The sequence below is a fragment of the Aythya marila genome (genome assembly GCF_965140915.1).
Source record: "Aythya marila genome assembly, chromosome: 3".
In the NCBI taxonomy this organism is placed as follows: domain Eukaryota; kingdom Metazoa; phylum Chordata; class Aves; order Anseriformes; family Anatidae; genus Aythya; species Aythya marila.
This window is the reverse complement of record NC_139044.1, coordinates 114,355,929-114,373,507: the sequence shown is the minus strand read 5'-3', so window position 1 is coordinate 114,373,507 and position 17,579 is coordinate 114,355,929. Positions and strand designations below refer to the sequence as shown.

At 42.2% G+C, this 17,579-nt stretch overlaps 1 protein-coding gene across 2 annotated transcripts; it reads right to left on the bottom strand.

Annotated features, from left to right (window-relative positions):
* Positions 1-1,600: 1,600 nt before the first annotated feature.
* Positions 1,601-11,189, bottom strand: ENPP4 (ectonucleotide pyrophosphatase/phosphodiesterase 4). 2 transcript variants are annotated; one of them, XM_082756991.1, is made up of 5 exons: positions 11,128-11,170; positions 10,233-10,335; positions 8,856-9,717; positions 7,744-7,914; positions 1,601-5,470 (listed from the first exon to the last, which is right to left on the bottom strand). In XM_082756991.1, exons 3-5 carry the CDS (start codon positions 9,673-9,675, stop codon positions 5,106-5,108), a joined length of 1,356 nt encoding a protein of 451 aa, XP_082613117.1. In that variant the 5' UTR covers positions 9,676-9,717; positions 10,233-10,335; positions 11,128-11,170; the 3' UTR covers positions 1,601-5,105. The 2 variants fall into 2 exon arrangements, with proteins under 2 accessions (XP_082613117.1, XP_082613116.1); XM_082756990.1 differs by lacking the exon at positions 10,233-10,335 and having other exon boundaries at positions 11,128-11,189.
* Between the last annotated feature and the right edge of the window lie 6,390 nt (positions 11,190-17,579).

The window sequence follows — 17,579 nt, the reverse complement described above, 5'->3', positions numbered from 1 at the left end:
CAGTAGTTTCTAGAGAGCCTTGGAAAGCCTAAGAAGCAAACCTAGATTTCTAAATTGTTACTAATTCCTTTCCCCTACCTACTATCCACAATGGGTGGCAAATGACTGCATTTTTTCTGTATTTACATCTTGAAAACCAAATGCAGTGCAAACTGAGTGTGTATTTAAAGACAGATCAACATTTTGGCTTTATGGGAGTAACGGTGAATATTGGAGATGGACTTCCTCTCAAGGTGTCATAACCCCCCCATCATATGCTGCTTCTTCATTCACCCTGTTTGCAGCACTTTGGAACATGCTGCTTTAACAGAAATTGTCTTTATTGCAGTAGTTTCATGGTGATGCTTATGGCAGATGTGAAAATAACTGCGTTATTTTCTCAGTGATGTGTATTCAACCCTTTTCTTACTGTGGCAGGCGCAGTCCTACAATCAGCCAAGGTGACCCTTGATTTTAAGGAAGGGGCGAGGTCAGCATTGCTCAGCCCTGCTGGGATTTATTCCCATGACAAGAAAAGCAATAGGTCTCCACTGACAAAGAGTTTGGGGAACACGATATTCAAAGCAGGCTGGGACTGCGACCATGAGAACTCTTCTCAGTTTAACTGCCCTGTGTTGCACTGTAAAGCCTTTCTTTGAAGAGGGTAAAATGATAGTTTTTAGGAAACCAAAGGGAGCCTTTCAGCATTCAGGTATTTCAGTTTAAGTTTAAACATGTTCCCTTCACTGTTTGTGTGTTTGCAGATACCTCTTGGGTAGCTACCTTGTGAGGATGCCTGCCCAGACAGTGCTGAACACTGTTTTCAGCTCGTGTCTGTGCTCTTAGTGAAATCAAAAGCACATGTGATACCACTGGAGAAAAATGCCAGCTTTTCAGACTTGTGATGTGAGATTGATTCTTCAGGCTACCTTTTTGGCTGGGGAGGACATGGGGTTTGGTTTCTGTGTATGTGACACTTCTTATGATGTATGAACACATCGATTGGAAAGTGGATATGAGTACACTGTGTACTACTTGTAGCATAAACTTGGGGACTGAGAAGCTTGTGTGCATGTGTTTGTCCTTCACTATTGACCTGTGAAGCATACTTTGAGATGCCAAATGCTTCTTTCCTGCTCGGAAATGTTGAAGCTGAAATATATCTTTGTAATAGTGCTATCAAATACTGAGTGCTTGCTCAAAAAAAAAAAAAAAAAGAAAAAAGAAAAAAGGCAAAAAAACTTCTTTAGTCATGGGGGATGACTTGGGAAACAATGAACTTCAATCATATGCATCTCAAATATTTCTTGTACTACAAATATCCTTCCAAGCTGCCTTGGTAGAGCCACAGTAATACTGTTTACAATAAATGCAATCAAAAAAAAAAAAAAAAGGCACAAAAGCTGTCTTTTATAAAGCAAAGAGCTGTGCAATGTGACACTTCAGGCACACGAGACAATCCTGAGCTGCACAGGGCAGTGACCACGAGGCAGTTTGAGTCCTGCTGTTCATCTTCCCAGCTTAAGCTATCACAACAGATGCTGTCTTGATCCTACCTATGCTGTTGTAAGCACCTTTCAAGAAATGAAATGTCTGTAATGCAGAAAGGTTATTTTGAGCATTTATTAGAAGTTAGAATACGAAAATTGTTGCGAGCACAGTGAAAACAGTAAATTCAGTAGCAGAATTGCAAATGAATGGTATTTCTGTGATGCAGTCTCAGTCATACAAAGTTAACAAATGTCCATTGCCGCGTTGTTTTTCTCTTCAGTAAAGACTGGCACTCTGCGTGTTAAAGCAGACATCTGTCCCCGTGGTCTGATCTTTGGTGTGAAATCATACTGATAATGAAAATAAGCCAGCAACTTCTGAATTTATCATAAAATTAAACTTTCCTTTGAAACAAATGTTCTGGACCTAGAGCTATTTGAAATCAGCTCAGTCCTACAGCTGTGGACAAAAATCCCCCTGTGCACTGCAGGGGGATGGGTGTTTTATGGCCTCTACACCCAGAGCTGAGACTTGGTTTATGGAGGTCAAATAAAGAAATGGAACATCAGTCCCTGTAAAACTTAATTCCCAGCAGTGAGCCTCCACTCCAGTGCCAGTTTAAATACTAAAAACTTCCCCTTTCCTAATGAGCCCGGTATGAACATAGCTGAATGTATGCAACAAGCCGTTAAGGTTACCACAACCTGTTGTGGGATGTCTCCTGTATCACAGTGTTCAGGAAGGGGGAACCACAGCTGCTTCTGATGGTTTGAATTCACCCTTCAGAAAGAAACGAGCAGCTTATTTTCACAAGCAGTAATTTGTACAGATTTTGTTTAAGGTGCTAAGAGTTTAAACAAATTACTGCATGTACATTACCTTTGTCTCAAAAGAGAAAGGCCACGTTCTGGATTATCTGGCTTTGTATGTAATCTCTCTGAAAAGCCTGGCTTTAGGGCTGGACATGGATGAGCTCCTTTGAAACTCACCCTGCCAGCAGCAAAGAATTGCACTAGGAAGAGTGCTCAGCGCTCCCACAGGGCACATTTCATCTTCGGGATTGAAAATAACAGGCAATGCAATCAGAATGGTTTTATCCTATTTCTTGAGTAATCATTAGAGCTCTCTGACTCTTTCCCACTGCACGCTGTAAGGCTTTGTTCTCAGTGATAAAAGGAAGAGGAGTACAAGGCATTAAGGGTTCCTGCTAGCTCCTGCTGCTCACGTTCTGGTTTCACAGAGCTCAGTTGTCTGCAGCAGTTCCTATCCAAGGGCGAGCTGGAGCAACGCACTCAAGCCTAATTTCCTCATCTGTTACAGCAGTTAGTGGAGATCAGTGCTACCCGCTGCACATTTACACTCCTGGTAATTAAAATCTGGGCATTAACCTTGAGCCTGGCCTGTCCTAGTGATGCACGTGGAGCTGAACGCATGTGGGTCGCATGCTGTGAGGCTAACAGTGCAGGGCAGGAGGGAGGAGAGGAAGGACAGAGTGCAGCACGTGCTGTGCTAATCTGTTTTAGCATCTAGGAGAATAACCCTCGTGGCCAGAGGACAGTACAGTTCAGTCTTGCCCTGCCTGCCAGCAAGATGAAGATAATTCAGCTGTCGTGGTTCTCCAAAAACAGGCGGCACAAAGCAGCTCCAGCACCTCTACCACCCTCTGAGGATGGCAGCCTTTATTAGCAGAATTACCAGAATCCAACAGCTCCCTCTGAGGGAGGAATTTGAGCATCCTCCCTTTCACAACTCTAAGCCTGCACTCTACCTTGCTCAACATTCACTTTGGCCTTAGGCATTAACCTGGCTTCTTACTATATGCAATCAAGTATTTCAGATCTTCCAACAGGAGACAAAGGAGCAGCAACTTGTGCTTAATCCAGTTACCAGTATATCACACCATCTGTCAAACATCTAGTATGCTGTTAGAACCAGCAGAGATTGAAAAACCTCTGAAGGGGCTCTAGGGTCTGAGCCTCTCTGTTCAGATTAATCTTGAGTTTAAAAAAAAAGAATGAAGTAGTAAGAATGATTAGGTTAAAAATGGAAAAGGAAAGCAGAATAGGTTCATTTTTGTATTCTGTGGTTAATCAATACAACAGAATCCTCAGACAAGAGGAGATATGACTTGGTAAAACCTGAGCACATTTTTAACTCTAGTTTATCATATTTTCAGTGGGCAGTTCAAAGTAGCCCTTCCCCCCAAGGTCCACACTTGGAGGTCCATTCAGTTACTAAGAGGATGTCAGTGGCTAACGTCAAATTGCACTGAATTTGAGCTTGTGAACAAGAAACTGTATTGCATGCTACCACGTACCACAGCTCTCATTTCAGCTCACCAGCTCATGAAACTGTCAAACATGTAGGAAAAGGACTTTGTAACTGTAGTTTTCTTTCTGGGTTAACGTTGACAACATCATCTCACATTCCTTCCTCATTGAAGGATGAGGTACTAAGGTTATCTAAATCAAACTACCTTTTTTTTCTTCTTGTATGGGAAATTACTAGACTAAACGATTAATAAGGAATCTAGAGGTTCAATTAGGACAATTAGCATTGGTCTTCACCAGAACTTTGATAAAAGGTCATCCTAACTCAGAAAAGAAGTTATAGCCTTTTTCTTTAAATTACCAGAGATTAAAACAAAAGTTTGGAATCCTTGCTTGACGACATTTTCAACTTGTTCCTTTTCAGCACATGACAGCCTTCAGAAGACAATCATCAGCCAGTACACAGGGCATCACCCACCTTTATTCCATAACACATTTGGCAGGCCACACCTGAAAAAAAACTTTTCACAGTGTTTAGAAGCAGCCATTTTACTACTCCAGCCCATCAAGCTGAGCAATCCAAGCAAGGATTCTCAGATTAAATCAACATCCTTGAGATAAGCAAGTAGTCCTGTCTCAGCTCTCCTAGTGCAGGAACTGCAGAACTGAGTCATCCACAGACACACACGGAAGCTTCAGCATCTGCCCAGTGATCTAGCTGTTGGACCGGACACTTCATTGCTCAAGCTAGAAGTTGCCAGCATAGAAGTGATACGTAACAGCTCTTTCCTCACTGACTTCCTTTCTCCTTCTCACCAGTTACTTGTCATATTGCTGGCTTAAGGTGGAAACACAAGTATCACCCCTTCTCTCCACCCTTTCTCCCCAGATTTAAGAACAAATCAGAATATAGTGTCCAAACTGAACTAACTTTTTCTAACTCAGAAAAAAAAATAATCTCTCCAATACAGGTACAAGAACACTAAAAGAAATCAACATTAATTTAAATTTAATACCAAAAATAATTATCACTTACAAATGTTAAAATTCATTTTGTCTATCCTTGCTAGTTCACAGTCTGGAATTTCATTTTAGAAGCATTCAAAGTCCTGAATGAAAAATTAAACATCTTTATTTTCTTAAATCATCTCTTCCAGCAAAAAGCAACCTGTTCAGTATTTCTTTCTGAAAATATTTTTTACAGGACTACTAGTCAAGTAACACACACAAACAAGTTAACAGGTTCTGGCTGTACAGTATTTTACACAGATACCATTAAAGTGCATCAAAGAATGCCGTCCAGTGCAATCTTGAACTTGCCTGCTGAAATCACTGTTTAGCAAGCGAGGCTCAGCTCTCTGCATGCTATCCAATTAAAGGATCATCATCATCAGATTGTAACTGAAGTCGGGAAAATGGACGTGGAGGAGCTACTCTGTTCTTTGAGATTATTATAATGCAGGTGAAAGTAGTCAGTACCATAAGAACCCCGATAACTATCCCAATAGCTTCGGGGAGATTTATGCACCACTGGTCAGTGAGCAAGCACTTGGTGTTACTGAAAGTGCCATTGTGCGGCTGCGGGGTCAGTCCCAGGATGTGGCACATCATTGGGTAAATATCAACGTTGTTTATTGTGCTCTGCTTGTAGCCCCGATGAAAAGCAGGCCCTCGAGCAGCCAGGAATGGATGCATGCTTGGGAGAGCGTTGTCATAGCCATGGTCACCTACTGGAGAAAGGCAAATGCAAGAGTTAACATCGCAGTTGCTGTTTGCATATAGAGCACTCCCCCCACCCCCAAAAGGCATGTATTTTAACCAAGGACTGATGCAGAAACTAAACGCAGCCCTTGGACCAAACTCTGAAGGAACCCGGAGCCCCTTCCTTCTTCCTGACTCCCCAGCAGTCTTTTCCCACACCAGCCTTCAGCCATGTTCCTTCCTCACCTCCCCCAGTTAATCTCTTTTTGTTTTGCTCATTGACACTTGCAGTTTCCCCCCCTCACACTCCTCATGCTGAAATTGAAAAGGGTATTACCACTCCACAAGTCAGTAGCTGGAATGCAAGCTTGTGTTTTGTGGATATTGGAAAGATAGTTCCCCGTAAGAGGCACCTGCCTCATAAAAAGTCAAACATCTTCCCCTTGACGGTGTTCACTTTGTGCATATTAAAGTCCTCTTAGATCATGCTTATCAGATTAGGTACCCAAATTTATCAGATTAGATACCCAAACAAATCCCTACATAATCAAAAGCAAAAACAGGCAAAGGATCGTGATGCTTGTGACAGACACACAACAGAACTTTGTAGCTACAAGGTCACCAGTACTTGGGCATTTGGTAGATTTTTAAGAAATACTGTGACATTTTGTGGAATATAAACAGCTAAAAAGCAGCCACAGTCCAATTTCCTAATATCATGCCTGACAAATGTGTTCTACGTGCCAAAATATCTCATAGCACCCTCAGCACAGAGTTTGAGTGACTGTGTTTTGGTTTACAGTTCATTTCTTAGTATCAGTTTAGTAAATCTGCCCCCAGAACTGTCTCCTTAACCACTTCATTAAAAGGTTTCCGATCTGAAATGTCACGAGTCCTGTTGCCTGAAGTCACACTTACCACTTTGGTATACTTTCAACATTCCTTTTTAACGTTTTGTACCATTGTGTTTGTTATTATGAAGACACACCTGCACCGTTTATATTGCTTGAGATTAGGTTAGATCTAATCTAATTAGATTTGATTAGATATTTTTCCTTCCACTATTTACTCATTTTGAACAATGCTATTGCAGGAGGACGCACGTGTGCTAACACTGCTAGGAACAGTGTTGGTATTGGTACACTTGCCAATCATTGTGCTACCACTTTGTCCATGAGAACAATAAACACTTACATAGCCATTTAGGCTAAAACATCCCCTTCCTGCTTCTAGAAAGCTGTGGCTAGCAAAATTCTTTTGACAAGTGACTCATTTCAACCAAGACAGTATTGTTACTTCTAAATAGACAGTTATTAACTATTTTTAGGTACTTTACATTGAACCTAACCATGAAAACAAAGAGTTCTATTAGGAAGGAATTGAAGGTGTTAAATGTTGTCAGTTTGAGGATGATTGCAGCAAACTTTTAGGGGAAATTCAAATACAAGCACGTCTTACATCATAAACAGTACTTCTGTACAAATAATGACAAAATTTGGACTTAAATGTGCAAAGGGCAGACAAGCTGAGCGAAACTGGGAGTTTCCACCACCCCACACCCAGTCATAAGAGATAGTCTGGGAACCATGCCACAGGGCTAGCTGAGTGCTAGCCCTGGCATACCAGCAGCTTTCTGCTGCTTAGAAACTTTCTGGAAATTGGTACCTTTGTATTTCATTTCTATTAATGGATTTCTCTTCCAAAAATTTGCCCAGTTGCTTTCTGAACCCATATATATGTTATTAGTAGAGCAGGAAGAAAGGGCATAATTTACCAATGCATTGTGTGAAGTAACATCTGTCACTGGTTTTAAAACATGCTATTTGATATCTTCCTGATAGAAAGAATTCTGGCTTCTTTGACCATTATTATTGGGCTCCTATTATTTGTAACGTTTCCTCCCATTTATTGTGTTCCCTAACGTGTGTACAGTAACATCAAATATTTCCTTATTTATATTTCTTTTCTGTTTGGTTTTATGCATAAACATTTAAACCACATGCTGGTCAAAGCTTGAAATACAGACTTAGAGTTACCTGAGGCAAGTTTGCCAGCAAAGCATATCTCAGGCTATTAAGCTGAACTTAGTCAAGTGTTGGAGCCAACAGAACATCCCCTATCTTCCTCATCTGTTAAAATACCCCAGGTTGAGGCTGAGAATGTTCTGGAAAACATTGTCTGAGATGATCTTAAAGTGCAAAGACTCCACTCGCAAGCTACGACCTGCTACAAATTGCTGGAATAAACCAAACAGTTCACCAGTGCAAGTCACAAAGAGCACAAATGAGGAAATGAGACTTACATTTTAAAAGAGACTCATTTTGCACAATTGTCCAGCCTTCATCTGCAACCAGAATTATGGGTTGAATTCTCTTATTATGCCGATAATGAAATCGTTCTGGAATCTCCTCCTTGAGATATACTTTCATATGATTGCCGCATTTTTTCAGTAAGTTGTATACGTATTTTTTATCTGTCAAGAAAAAAAAAAAAGCATATGAAACAGTTGGAAATTATGTCCTGTTTACTGCAATCATCTGTCATTAAATCTAGATCTCTTCCTCCCCTCCGCCCCCCAAACAATTATTTTTTTAAAAGACAGAGAGTAAATTATTGTTCTACATCCCTAGTGAAATGTATCAAAGTGGATTTCGCAACTTGCACCCATTTTAAACCAGGCACTTTGTGTATGAAACCTAAAATTCAACTGTGTTTTTGGAGAAGTGGGAAGTGGGTGAAAAATTCAAGCAGAGAAATCAAGAGAAAGCAATCACACATCAAAGTAGTCAATATTTTAGCAAAAGCAGTGAAAATAAGCTTTTTGCTAATCTATAAATCATGTTGTTTGCTATAATTGCTTCAGTTAGGCCACAGTTGAGGAAACTGAGAAGACCAGCAGTGTCATGAGTCACACCTGTTAGAGACTACCCTGAGATACAGAAAACAAATTCACAGTACGAAAACTCAAGTTTCATTCACAGAAACGAAAGCTGTAAAGTAACCAAAGTTGATTTTAGATTTTTAGTTGGAAGTCTCAACAATGACTTTTTTTTTCCTGAATAAGCTGAGTGCTTATTTCATGCTCAATATGAATTGCGACCTTATAGAATACATGAGCAACAAGGGAGCTGGCACTCTAAGTGCCTAATTGCATAGGTAATTTGACACAGTGCTCCTCATCCCACTGATTACCAAAGCAAAATAACTTCTAAACAGACTTTTTTTTTTTTTTTTTTTTTTTGCTTTTCCATTAAATTATGTCAAGGTTTTGCAGTATTAGCTACACTCATCCTGCAAAAGATGTGAAGGTAAGCAAGATTTAAATCTCAATCTATTACTTAAAAAAAAACCAAAACAACAACAACAACAAAACCCCCTCAATGTACAACTTAAAAAACAAAAACCAGCACATACCCTTTTTTGGCAGCACTGCAGCAACTGGACTCTTGTCAATGAGAACATAGTTACTGCGATCAATACAGTCATCCAGGACAATCAGCTTCTTTGGAGAACATGTGGCCATCCCATGATCACTCGTTATGATGACATTAATAGTGTCCCATAAACCTGAGGCCTTCAGCTTACTCTTAAGGAAACCAATGTGATTATCCACTTTTTCTAACACTTTGCGCATGTTCTCAGTATCGTTCGGTCCATACTTGTGCCCGCTCACATCTGGTTCTTCCCAGTATAACGTAGCAAAATTGACTACTGGATCAGAGCTGTTCAGCCACGTAACAATTTTCTCCACTCTTTGCTGAAACTTTACTGAAAAATTGTACTTCATAAAGAAGTGGGGCGTCACATTGCTAATTTTTACATCAGTACCAGGCCACATTGCAGCAGCACTCGTCCCATTTCCCTGCTGCTGATTTGTTACCCAAATTGGAACTGCCTCATTCCACCAGAAGGGATCTGAATCATTGAACTGCGAGAACGTTTTCTTGGTATCTGCATCATACATGTCATTAGCCACGATGCCGTGGCTTTCTTCATATAAACCTGTCACTATGCTGTAATGGTTTGGGAAAGTCTTGGTGATAAAAGCATTTGTAACTTGTTTTACAAGCACACCATCTTCAATGAACTCCTGAAGATGAGGAAGATGATAGGTTTCCAAGTAATCAGCCCTGAAGCCGTCAAAGGACACTAAGAGTAATCTAGGCACTGAATCAGCTGGGTGACCACGACAGGCGACTATTCCAGACAGGAGCAAGGTTAGCAGCAAGCTCATGGTTGATGCTTCAAAATATTTCCAGCAATTAAGCAGATGCACCTGAAAAATGTAAAAAGACAAGACTCAATTCAAAATAAGCGCGCTGGAACCAGTTTAACTAGCTATACATCACACACATCTTCCTTGTAGAGGTTAACTGGAGAACAAGTGGTGTAAACAACCACTGAGGCCAACAGAAAGTTTCCCTGCTGACTTCAGAAGTTTCCATATATTGCCATAGCTCCTCACGTATCAAAACAAATGAGCAGCGAGACATTTTTCATCACAGACTAAATGAAAGGAAGAATCGTTTTCTCTTTTTTTTTTTTAAGCAGTTATTCCATCATTTTGTCCCACTTGTTAACATTCTGCACTCCAAGCCAAACAACACGTATTTTTTTTTTGCATGTTCAAGCATAGACACTAAACAGCTTTGGCTCCACAGTCAGGACTCGTGTTCACACATCGGTGCTCAGCCCAGCAACCCATTTCCTTTTTCATCCCACCTTTCCTACCATCTGGAGTTGCTGGAAGGCTTCTGAGCCTTTCAACACTCCTCCTGACTTATTGCTTACTCAATACAGGGAACTGCCAGGAGCTACTTCTGCTTTCCTTCTGAGCTGCTATACATCGACCGTAACAGCATTTAAACCTGTTCTCTGTGTGTCATATGTCTCTCTAAAATAAAAAGGAAAAAAAAAACAACAAACCATTAGTAACCTGTGCAGTGAGGGAAGTTATTTCTTATCAAGGAATTAAAGGACAGTATGGATGGAGAGTATAATTTATGAGCTTTTTCCCTGTCCTTTTAAGTCAGGAGAAGCTGGCAGCAGGAAGGACACGCTCGAACTTCTTTCATGTGACAGGTGCTTGGGCCAGGGAGATGCAGCAGGATTTTAGAGGGTGTTAAAGAGGGAGGAAGCTCGGGATTATTAATGAGAGCTGTGAGATCGCCGTGCTCCCAAGGCAAGCCCCGCTCCAGCAATTTGCTCCTTTAGGGTATTTGCAGAAACCGGGCTAATCCGAAGAGGAAAAGCACAGAACTTCCTAACCATAGCAGTGTCAGATACTCCAGGGACAGAGAGATGGAAATATTTCGGGTTTACCCTCCCATACATCTCCTGCCCTACCCCTGCAGTGCCCCGAGCGCGCTGTCACCCCACTTTCTGTCCCAACACCCCACCAACCCTACCTTCCCCTACACCCCCAGCAGCCAGAAGGTGCCGCAGGGCCGTGAGGCCCCCCTTAGACCTCCCCAGTCCCCAAAATTTCCCCCAAACCAGAGGAAGAGCCCCTGCAGCCCAGCACCGCCACCTCGGGGACACCCCGCTATTTTGGGGGAAAAAACCCAAACACCCTAGATTCGCTCCAAAACCCCCAGATTCACCCCCAAACACCCCCAAATCCTCCCGTAAAGGCCTCCCAGCCCCCCCTCAATGCCCTCCCCCGGTGTTTTAGCCCCGTGCCCACCGTGCGGTGCCCGCCGAGGGGGCGCGGAGCGGCGGCGGCGGCCGGGGAAGGGAAGGGGAAGGGGCCGGGGAGGGGAGGGGCAAACGGCAGCCATCGGCCGGGGAGGGAGGAGGGGGCGCCGGGGAGGGCTGCGATTGGTCGGGGAGCCCGCTGAGGGCGGCTGTGATTGGTGGAGGAGGGGGGGGAGGGACGCGGGGAGGAATGGGGGGGGGGCTGGGGAGAGCGGGGCTGGGGGGGGTGCTGAGGGGAATAGGGGTAGGGGGGTTGATAGTGGGACTGGGAGGGACTGGGAGTACTGGGAGTACTGGTTGGAAATGAGGAGACATTTCTGCTGAGAAAGAGCAGTCAGGCACTGGGACGGGTTGCCCAGGGAGGCGGTGGAGTCACCGTCCCTGGGGGTGTTCAAGGAGAGGTTGGACGTGGTGCTTGGGGACAGGGTTCAGTGGTGACATTGGTGGTGGGGTGGTGGGAGCAGGTGGTCTTGGGGGGCTTCTCCAACCCTTGTGGCTCTGGGATTCTGTGCTGAAGGGAGCTGATAGGGGCTGGGGGGTGCGGAGCTGGGGGAAGTCAGGAATTGAGGGGGGCTGAGGGGAGTGGGACTGAGAGGTGTTGAGGGGAATGGGGCTGGGGGGGCTGATAGGGGCTGGGGGGAGCAAGGCTGAGGGGTACTGAAGGGAATGGGGTTGGGGGGGGGCTGATAGGGGCTGGGGGAAAGGGGCTTTGGGGTGTGGGGCTGAGGGGAGCTGACAGGGGGTGATAGGGGCTGGGGGGAACGGGGCTGAGGAGAAGTACTGAGGGGAGCGAGGCTGAGGGGAGCTGCAGCAGGTGGCTGTGATGACTGGGGGCCATGGTGTTCATTGTCGTCCTGGGCTGGAGTGCCCGTGAAGTGGGATGCTGTGGGGTGGCCAGCAGCAGTCTGGCATTCCCCCAGCGTGCTGCGGCAACCCCAGGCTGTGGGGTCATCAGTGCAGCTGCAGATCTCCACTCTCCTCTATCGCTTCTCCCTTTCTGTCCCACAACTCAGAGCTGGCTGTTCATGCGCTTGGCTCTGCGTGACCTCGTCATGCTCTCATGACAACACCTTTTTACCCTAAAGCCCAGAATACATGCATAACGAAAGCATTACTGAATGTAGACGCTGTGCACACAAGGGCTGCTGGTAAGAAGGCAGTGTGTGGTGTGATGTGTTCAGGCCTGTTCTGGGTTTTGGTCAGTTTGCCTAAGTTCAGGCAAACAGTTTGCATTTTGTTGGTTAACCTTTTTATTATGAGAATGGATTAGTAGTTCTGCAAAACCTGTTAAGTTACTGGTGCTGAATTACAATGAAATCATCTCTGTGTAGAAAGAAAATGTGTCCTTTAACAGAATACAGCAGAAATCATAACTCCATTTCCAATTTCATCCAAAAAAAAAAAAAAAAAAGAGAGAGAAAAAGACATGTCTATAGCTTCATGGCAGACTTAAGCAGAGGACCTAAATTGCATTGCTTGCCCTGCTAGCCTGTTTGTCCTGAATGCTGCATACATTTCAGCTTGCTTCTTCTTAATGGCTTTCACATATGTATGAGTCCAACAGGATATGCTACCTCTGTGTGCCAACTGTGGCGTGCTTTTAAAGTTATGGCTGCTGATTTGCAGGTGCCAAGAGAAAACTGCTGGACAAGGTGACATGCCTCTCTGATTCACCTTGATTCATGGAATGTACTAAGTGTGGCAAAGCACAGGATTATTTAAAAAGAAAAAGAAAAAAAGTAAACAGCTAAGACTTCTCGCAATTCAGATGTAAAGTTCAAGTCAAGGTTGCGGTGTGGGTTGTTTTTTTTAGCTATGCTAATTCAGCTCTGTCAATATGCACATGGCCACGTGGGAAAGGGCAATATCCTTTATCAATTACTGTACTGCATTTGCTTCTAAAAAATTATTGTGGGAGTGAATTAAAGGTCTAAGGAATACATAACATGCAATTTTTTAATTTGTCTAATTTTGATTCAGTTTTGTATATGACTCAGGTCTTGTTACCAACTTTATTGAGAGATACAGACATAATCATCAAAGGTCACTTGTTAACCTAGTTCGGCAACATACTTACTCAGCTATTCAGTCCTCAAAGGTGTGAGTAATCTCTTGTTTACCCTTAGCCATATGCTTTGAAACCTATTTACAGTATTCACCTGTAATGCGTCCAATTTGACACATCATAAAGACAGCGTACCTCACCAACTCTGTGCTTCTGAAATGTGCTAGCCAACACGTATCACATTTAATGCAGGTCTCAGTTCTGTGTACTGTATATGCCAATAAGAAATTGATTAATTATGTATATAGTTATATTAAGAGAAGTAAAAATGGAAACGACCAAGATGGTTATGTTTCACCACCTTTCTCTCTGTATTGTATTTCACCCCACGTTTGTCTGTAGACTGTAGTTCTAAGCACTAGATTGTACTAAGTCCTGCCAGATGCTTCAGATGCCAGCTTTTTGCTGCTGTACTAGAGCTGAGTGGTTGCAGCTTGAAAACCATGATACACATTTGTTTGTGTCTGTGGAATTTACTGAATGACAGGAAGTAAAGGGTCGGCAACTACAAAACATTCTCAGTCTTTGGTTAGGTTTAGTAAAACGTTTGGTTTCCAGATGGGCAACCATATTCTCCTGTTGGTACTGGTGTGGGGGGAAAGTAACTCCTTTTTATTCAGGTGGAAACATGGTGTTGCACATGAATAGTTCAGGTATTTGTCTTAATTTCTTAAGAAAATGCAGGGCACTTTCATTACTTCCAGTTAAAGTAACTGAAGTTGAATATAGAAAGAGAAGCATTTTTCTGTATTCTTTTTTCCCCTCAGTTTTATCCATGACAGATCTCCGTGATCAGTTTTTGCTGACTTACTCAGCTTGCTGAGTAGTTTTTTAAATCAGTTACTTTTAGTATTTTGATGCACTTTATATAGAAGAGATGAAGAAAAACGTGAAGATGTTTCATGAAACCATAAAAGCTGACAAAGTGACTAACAGCTGTTAAAATTTATTAGACTCTCAGCTTCTAGTGCCTATTTCATCTGAAGAATAGGTTGTATATGGAGACTATAAACAAAATGAAGCTCCTAACCGCACGGTTTCTCAAACTGTCTATGGAATGATATCCCTGAGGCTGTGTGGTGGGGTGATACAGAGCAGTGTGGTGTCACTGCGTTTTCTACTTCAGTCACTAGAGCCTCTGCTGTGTAAAAGCTTAAAGCTTGGTTGCTGGGCTTCCTATGTGTGCTTAGTTTCGGGGCTAACAAGGATGTTGAAATGATGCCAGATTTTAAAGGCAAACAGAACTGTTTTCCTTGGAGCAGTTGCTTTGGGCGAATAGAACATCAATATTTCTTAGGCCATCAGGTATTCTAATGGAATTTCTAACTGTGGAGTTGGAGGACAAACCAGACAAAGCTTTACAAAAGGAACTGAAAAGCCAATATTCAGGGTTTTGGAACATCTGAATCAGTAATAATTGTTTAGGCCCTGCAGCAGGTAAGTTGAAAAATGTCTGTTGACAATGGCAATGCCTGGTATTTTTAGCAATGAAAATCTATTTATAACATGAGAATCGAGTGTCTGGTGCAAAATTAATTTTGTATTGTTTGTCCAGTTCCTGGTGGGGAAATGTTTGTCTTATGCAGAGTCAAATTTGTTGGTGTGCTGGCTTTAAATAGACCTGTTATACAGTGCTAGTAGCAAAGAAAAATCTGGCTGAAGGCAAATGACCATTATTACAGTGAGGTCCTGAGTTTAGGAGCCAGCCCCTGAAGATCACAGAATCCAGGTAACTGAGCAGCAAATGGATTTCTGGAGGTCTCCTTCAAGGACATGTTGACTCTTGTATAAAAAATCATGCAATGATCCAAGGCTTCTATCAGTCCTCTATCTTCTGAAATGTTTTTTCTGTCTCTTTTCTTCCTGTATCTTAAATAGAATAGAGATACTCTAATAGCTGCATATAGCAACAGTTAAAATGAAACTGAAATGAAGTAAGTTTCAGATGGTGAACTAACTCTATGTGCACACTAAAATACAGCTACATTGTCCAGAACATCTGTGCAACCTCTTGTCCTTCACAGTCATCTCTGTGATCTTGGACATCCAAAGGTGACCATCCCAAGACTGGAGGAGAACAATGTTGTACTGAACAGCCTTGTTCCTCCTTTTGAACCAACCTATTCTCGTTTTGAAAAACTGTGGAGTGCTGAAGGTGCTTGGACCTGTTTTCCACAGTCTGTTCCTGCCATACAGCTCTGTGAGTGCTAATGGCTCTAGGAATAAGTGGTGCAGGATCTTGTGGCTCTCATTCTTGTAGAGTAGAAAAGTACCCTGCATGGAGACTTCCTAAGAGCTGAAAGCTACTTAAAAGGTCTTTGCCTTGTGTTGTTCAATGTAAGATCAGTAGTGAATAAAACCTTACAGTTTGGGAACTGCAAAGAGATGAGGTGCTGCTGACCTCTTAGGAAAAAGGTGGGACTGGAAATGTCATAAGAAAGTTTAATTGGTGGTGTTTTCATCCAAGTATTCAGTGCAGTCAGGAGTGAGAATGAAGTGGTATGATTTTATTGTGATTTTATTGTAATACATCTATAAACTGTAAACAATCTTCCTCCCAGAACCCATAGTGTAGCTGTGATAATGTATTGCAAAGCTGTGGGAATGTTAGTGCTGTCATAAATGGTGTTTTTTGGAAAACCAGTGTCCCAAATGGCCAGGAATACTCATGGGTTTTGCAGTGAGTACTGTCAAGTGCAAAGGACCCTTACTATTTATATGCTAAGATCCCTCCGTTCCTACTGACTTTAAAAAGCATTGTTTACCATCATCCTGTTTGGGTCCAGCAGCTTCCAGCAACTGTGAGTGTTTTGGTTTATTCCATTGTCTTGCCCCTCTTATGGCTGGAAAAAGTTACTATAAAGCAAGCAAAGACACCTCAATTTGCTTAGGTTATCAAGAAAGATTTGTAGGTTCTTGCTTAGACTGTGTAAGTACCTTCATGAAGAGACAATAAAACTGAAGGACTTGGTAACTAAAGCGTGAAATTGTAGTGGGAGCCAGCTGGAGATGACTTCCTGAGAAACTCCAGTGGAAGCAGATTGCTGTTCCTAAGCAAGACTAATAATTAGTGGAGCTACTTGTGGAACTGATGGATGGGACATCTCTTGAAGCTTCCAGTACTACGGCAGTATGATGGCATTTCTAGAAGATGTGCAAGTTAGTGGCTTAGATAAAGGGGTACCCAGGTAAAATTCTTGTTGTACTGGGAATTTAATTAGTGTAATGTGGCTTTTTGCATTTAATTATTAATCTGTGAGAAAATGTGAGGTACGGTACGGAGTTTAGGGGTCTGATGTTGTTCTTACTGTTCCTTCTTCACATCATTCTCTTCTTCTCATCGTTCACTTCTTCTCTGGAGGTGAGGGGTAACTGACTTTAGCAGTGCAGGAATTTCTTTATAAGCTGGTCTTCAGCTTGACATTTTCAAATAAGCCAAGGCTGGAGGTGGTTATTTCTGTTAGGATTACAAGGTGAGCAGATACAGTTTCAGTAGTAGCTTCAGGGGACTGATTTTAACATGCTCTTCTAAGTCTGTCAGGGATATAGTTTATCCTTGGGATAAAACAAAGATGGTCTAAGCAAACAGCTTAAATACTAATAAATGTCTGTGTGTGCTTGGGTTTTTGAACTGAGCTCTCTGTATCTCTGCAGAGTGAATTGAGGTTCCTAATGTGAGTTTTGATGCCCACTGCTAGGCTCCTAAATGTGGGTGAATTCCAAGCTTGCTGTCTAAAAGACAGCTGTTTTAGGGAACTCAGGTGACTGAGGAATTGCATTACTAAAGACCATCAACAGAATATACTTCATCTTCTGACACCATTCATTCTACTGTTGGACTATAGAAGGAATCAGCGATGAGCTTCATCTAGATGCTGAACAACAGACAGATAAGCTTAGTAAAACTAAAGTTTCTAAAAATGAGACCTACTAGATTTTACTGGTTGACAGTGACTTGTGTTTTATGCATACTAACTGAAAGTTATGATCAGAATCGTGTTAATTCTCACTCTTTTTTTTTTTTTTTTTTTTTTTTAAAGAAAGAATAAAAAGAAAGAGTAAAAAGGAAAAAAGAAATTCAGTCATAAAGTGAAAAAAAAAAACCAAATATTGAAAATAAATACTTCTGTTGCTTGCATGCTTGCATTCTCCATCCTTATATGAGCTTTGCTGCTTATGGTTTACGTGGTTATTTCTATTTTTGCAAAGCAAGTGACCAGTGATATCGGGTGGTTCACGTGAGTGCCGATGACACACATAGTGGTAAGTGACACAGTTTGAATTACAGAACTAAAAGCAGAAAGTATTGCTATGTTAATTTAACACCTTCTAGATTTGGGACCAGAGGAATTTGGGAGATGGATGAAATTGGTGAT